Raw genomic sequence first — 5,471 nt, forward strand, 5'->3', positions numbered from 1 at the left:
TGTCATGTTGTATTTTATTTTTTGCATTTTCGGTAGGCCTACTGTATAACTGCCTATTCCTATGACTATGTATTCATCTTTGAGTAGAGTACATGTAACAATTTCCCTATATATTATTATTATTATTATTATTTTTACTATACAAATTATAACTATGATAACTATTATATATATATATATATATATATATATATCCTATGTTATGCATCCCGTTACTTAATCGAGGGGGCGGCGCTAGGGGGCGACGTAGAGCGCTGTTACGTCAAGCCTCCGCCTCAGTCAGTTCTGGTTTCGCCTCCACAGTCACAGAGAACATGGCGGCGCTCAGAGCAGTCGTGCTAGCGGGGAGTGGGAGAGCTCTGCTCGGCACTCCCAAGGCGATTCGAACCCCCAAGGTAGGTGAAAGATATCCGTGGTGATTTGTTCCGATCATAGGATAATAACTATAGAAAGTTGAGGCTGGTATCCAGGTGAACGTCCTGCTCCCGGGCTAGCCTCCTAGCCCGGGTTATTGTGAATGGGTTACACAAGGTCACTCGTGCGGCCACATATACTCCACTTCCTACTCACTATCCAGATGTTTTCTCATTGAGCAGACTAATACTAGCTTCCGAAGGCTCCCGGGGTATCTCAGCCAGCAGATTGGGGTGATTGATGTGGTTTTGATATAAGGTTCTGTTACTCAATGACGCGGTCAACCTGCCTTTCGTAACACGGCTAGGACTTAGCTTAGTGCTATGCTAGCCCCGGAGCTAACCGGGGTATCCGGAGCGGACACATCCCCCGTTGCTTCCCCCTTTGGGGACGTCTGCGCGTCGGTATATGTATGACTTATCCCTGGGCTGGGTGAGACGGGTTGATCACCTGGGTTATGGTTCGGTTCGACACGCTGACATTGCAGCAGGTTGACCGGCTAGCATGTTAGCATCTCAAGGTCTGACTGCCTCCTTACAAAGAGACACAGGCGAAGTTCGGCTGTTTTATTTTGTGGCTATGCATTTAAAATCGACACGTCCTCACAAACTAGACTGCCAATGTCACACATGTCATTGTGTGTATGTGATGACCTGTAGATGGCCCCGTTTGACCCCGGCTTGCAGGTACACGACATAAGCACACGATTATGTAGAGGTCGACATTGACCCTTTATAAGTTGATAGATATGTTGATGGACATATAAACCGAACCGCTCTTCATGTTTCATAATGGACAACTATATACTGCTTGTGACCTCCCTATTGGTTGACTGTTAATGACGTCAACCGATTTGGTCTATTGCTATCTGAAAGCAGGTCTGAAGAACAGTGTACTCCCTATGTGGCAGCGGTGTGCTTATTTCACTGTTCTGTTTAACTGTTTGTATGTGTGGAGGAGGCTCTGAAGCGCCGTTGTATATGGCTTGTTTTTTTATATGGTATTACTCTGCGTTACAGTTGTGCACTAGGATGTGGTCTATTGGTTTGCACTACAGCCAACAACAACTCTTATCAAATGGTCTTCTGACTATTCCCTTTCAAAATCATACTGGCCTGCAAAGAAACAGACTGGGGGGGGTTTGTGCCCTTTGATTAACTCAGAGAGAAGACAGGCATTCGAGGTGTTGTAGAAGACAACGCCTCACCCTAAGTGCCCCGAGGAGCTTGCTGTCGCCATGTGTGGATGCGTGGTTGACGTCGCCGTCAGTGTGTGAATGTGTACGAATGGTTGGAGGTCGCTTTGGATAAAAGCGTCTGCTGAATGCCCTTAATGCATATGATGTGTGTGGGAGAACCGCACGCATCATGACAGAAGGTTCTTGCCGTTTTTTTCGATATCTTAACTGCTGAAGACGACCAATAAATGACCCGTTTGATAAGCATGACTCTGATGTATTGTAGGATCTGCACGATTGTTTTTATGGGAGATGAAATAAGACTCCAGGTGATACTTTTAACATTTAGATCCAAAAGTTCCTGCGGCCCCAAAGACCGTTCCCTTCTACAGCCCAGGGTGAACCTGGGAGGGCTGCATTTACATACCTGAGCCTTAACAAGCCTCTCCTTTTACCTTATAGGCTAACATGTCCTTCGCCAGCCTACCGAAGAGCAAGAAGGTTGCCCTGACGACACTGGGTGTGGTAACAGCGGGAGGGGCGGGGCTAGCCACGATGCTGCACCAGTCGGTGAAGGCGTCGGACCTGGAGCTCCACCCCCCTAACTACCCCTGGACCCACGGCGGCCCCCTCTCCTCCCTGGACCACGCCAGGTACGACCAGAGCTGCCCTGATTGGCTGCTCCCAATCACATGTACGATCAATCCCAACAAAAGGTTCTGGGTTTGATCCCCACTGGGCACGGTCTACCTGTAGTCCTCCTTCAGCAAGGGGGTCTGCCTAATAGTGATGTGTGGTCGCAGTACCCAGCCTGACCAGAGAGGGCGCTCTCGCTGGTTTGATATTCATCTCTGCTGTCTCCGCAGCGTACGGCGGGGCTACCAGGTGTACAAGCAGGTGTGCTCGGCCTGTCACAGCATGGAGTACCTGGCCTTCAGGAACCTGGTGGACGTCTCCCACACAGAGGCCGAGGTCAAGGTCATCGCAGAGGAGGTCAGTCACCCCGTGTGTGTTGACAGACTCAATCACACTCCTGTGTGTGTGGAAGTTTACACACTCAATCACACTCCTGTGTGCGTGTTTACACACTTAATCACAACCCTCTGTGTGTGTGTGTGTGTGTACACACTCAATGAAACCCCTGTGGGTGTGGGTGCACCCGCTCTGGCCTCTTCACTAAGATACTCTTAATGTCCTCTCTCTCTCTCTCTCTGTCTCTCTCTCTCTGTCTGTCTCTCTGTCTCTCTGTCTCTGCTTCCCTCGGTATTCAATAGAAGTGAGCGTTATGGGACTGGAAAATAAGCAATCACTTTGCAAAGTTTTCAATAAGATGTGTTAAAAATAACAGTACAAGTTACACAACAGTACTGTAGAACAAACCAAAACATTAGGTAAGGCCTGGATAGCAGTGAGACAGTGTGTAGGTAGCAGTGAGACAGTGTGTAGGTAGCAGTGAGACAGTGTGTAGGTAGCAGTGAGACAGTGTGTAGGTAGCAGTGAGACAGTGTGTAGGTAGCAGTGAGACAGTGTGTAGGTAGCAGTGAGACAGTGTGTAGGTAGCAGTGAGACAGTGTGTAGGTAGCAGTGAGACAGTGTGTAGGTAGCAGTGAGACAGTGTGTAGGTAGCAGTGAGACAGTGTGTAGGTAGCAGTGAGGCAGTGAGACAGTGAGTTGATCTACCGTCTGTGTCCAGTGCGAGGTGGTGGATGGTCCAGATGAGAGTGGAGAGATGTTCACGCGTCCAGGGAAGCTGTCCGACTACTTCCCCAAGCCCTACTCCAACCCAGAGGCCGCGCGCGCCGCCAACAACGGAGCCCTCCCCCCCGACCTCAGCTACATCGTCAACGCCAGGTACACACACACCTGGAGGAATGCACCCGTACACACACACCTGGAGGAATGCACCCGTACACACACACCTGGAGGAATGCACCCGTACACACTCACACACACCTGGAGGAATGCACCCGTACACACTCACACACCTGGAGGAATGCACCCGTACACACTCACACACCTGGAGGAATGCACCCGTACACACTCACACACCTGGAGGAATGCACCCACACAGGCAAACCTGGTGAGGCGTACACACCTGGAGAAAGGTGCGCTCAGACACATCATCTCGTGAGACGCGCACACACCACACACGGAGAGACAGACAGACACGGCGAGACACAAACCATTAGAGGTAATCCAACACACCTGGTGAGCCTGGTGGTGCCTGCAACGCAGAACTGGCAGTTGGCATTCGAGCTGCACATCTGGACCAACATCTGCAATGTTGTCGTATTGATGAGAACATCCCGGAGGGCTTTACCTCAACCCCTCCAGGAACTGATGCCTCTCACTGAACCCTTCATCTTCCCCTCATCCATCCCCTCTCCCCCTCTCCAGGCATGGGGGTGAGGACTACGTGTTCAGCCTGCTGACGGGGTACTGTGAGCCCCCCGGTGGGGTGCAGATGAAGGAGGGGCTCTACTACAACCCCTACTTCCCCGGCCAGGCCATCGGCATGGCCCCGCCCATCTACAACGAGGTGCTGGAGTTCGAGGACGGTGAGTGGGTGTTCTGGGGAGCCGGGATGTCAACTCTTTATGTGGTTGTTGTAGTGAACCCTACATCACCATAAAGTCCACCCAGATTCCTCTGTGTGGTTTCTATTGGCTAACGTGCTGATTGTTGTCGTGTGTGTTGCCATAGGAACGCCCGCCACCATGAGCCAGGTGGCGAAGGACGTGTGTACCTTCCTGAGGTGGGCCGCGGAGCCAGAGCACGACCAACGCAAGCGCATGGGTCTCAAGGTACGCACACACGTGTGCACACATCTACACACGTACACATTGTGATACAAGTCAAACTATTTTGAATTTATTGTTGATACAATTTTAATCCTCACTTCCCTGTCTCCCTCCTTCGCTCTCTTGTCTCTCTTCTGGTCCTCTTTCCATCTCTCTCGTCTCCCTCTCTCTCTTACCTGTCTCTCTCTCTCCCACCTCTCTTCTCTCTCTCCCTCTCTCTCTCCCTGTCTCTTCTATCTCTCTCAGCTGCTGATGGGTTCAGCCATCCTCATCCCTCTACTGTACTACCTGAAGAGACACCGGTGGTCCGTGATGAAAAGCAGGAAGATCGCGTACCGGCCGCCCAGCAAGTAAAGGACCCCCGGCCCCGGCCGCACAGGCCCCCACAGGGCTGCGTCCAGCAACTCCGCAACGCTTCTCACTACACGTTTCCCACGGACACAGATCGCCACGCTGCGGGGGGGCCGTCTGTCAGTGTCTGGCCCGGGGGGGGCGACCGCTTCCTGTTGGTGTGGGACATTTCAAGGTTTTCTGGAAGAGTCGCGGCGTTCCTGAACGCGCCTGTGATGGCGTGTTTGTCCGATCATTGTTTCAAACCGCCATCGTAGGAGTTAGGAGTTGGTCCGTCTTCATAAGATACGACAGGCGGCTTCCATCCGTCGTCCACATTCTGAGTGCGTCAAATCTATTGTTTTCTTGTTCACTTGACGAAGAGGAGTCACGGTGGGAAATATTGCAGCCTCTCTTAACCTCAGTTATACTGTACAAAATAAATTATCTGAAAGGAACTTGTTTGGTTGGTCCGTTATTACTGGAGAATAAAGGGAGTGGACACGGTGTAGCTCAAACCGTAGACCATTAATGCTGAATTTAAATCTAAGGACATGGATGCCATTTGAAACCAAGCCAGCCTGCTCGATTTACGTGTTGTAAGGTCTCTGAAAAAAGTGATTTAATACCATAAGTCGACAAATTCTGTGGTCGAAAGAAAAGGGTGTCGTTACCTTCACTGCCTTATGCACCAGTGCAACACATTCCTAGCTTATGTAGAAGGTCAGATACAGACCACAGACAACACA

The 5,471-nt window shown here is 50.7% G+C and overlaps 1 protein-coding gene across 1 annotated transcript; it reads left to right on the forward strand.

Moving 5' to 3' along the window:
* The first annotated feature begins 252 nt into the window (after positions 1 to 252).
* Positions 253 to 5,180, forward strand: LOC132470309 (cytochrome c1, heme protein, mitochondrial). Its single transcript, XM_060068735.1, has 7 exons — positions 253 to 395; positions 2,054 to 2,244; positions 2,458 to 2,584; positions 3,285 to 3,442; positions 3,989 to 4,149; positions 4,295 to 4,395; positions 4,639 to 5,180. Exons 1-7 carry the CDS (start codon positions 315 to 317, stop codon positions 4,744 to 4,746), a joined length of 927 nt encoding a protein of 308 aa, XP_059924718.1. The 5' UTR covers positions 253 to 314; the 3' UTR covers positions 4,747 to 5,180.
* The last annotated feature ends 291 nt before the right edge of the window (positions 5,181 to 5,471 follow it).

Source organism: Gadus macrocephalus, chromosome 13 (genome assembly GCF_031168955.1).
Source record: "Gadus macrocephalus chromosome 13, ASM3116895v1".
NCBI classification, from domain to species: domain Eukaryota; kingdom Metazoa; phylum Chordata; class Actinopteri; order Gadiformes; family Gadidae; genus Gadus; species Gadus macrocephalus.

Coding starts and splice junctions, on each gene's coding strand:
- LOC132470309 (XM_060068735.1), top strand. CDS start 315: ATGGCGGCGCTCAGAGCAGTCGTGCTAGCGGGGAGTGGGAGAGCTCTG. Junction 2,245..2,457: donor TCCTCCCTGGACCACGCCAG/GTACGACCAGAG, acceptor CTGTCTCCGCAG/CGTACGGCGGGGCTACCAGG. Junction 4,150..4,294: donor GGTGCTGGAGTTCGAGGACG/GTGAGTGGGTGT, acceptor GTGTTGCCATAG/GAACGCCCGCCACCATGAGC.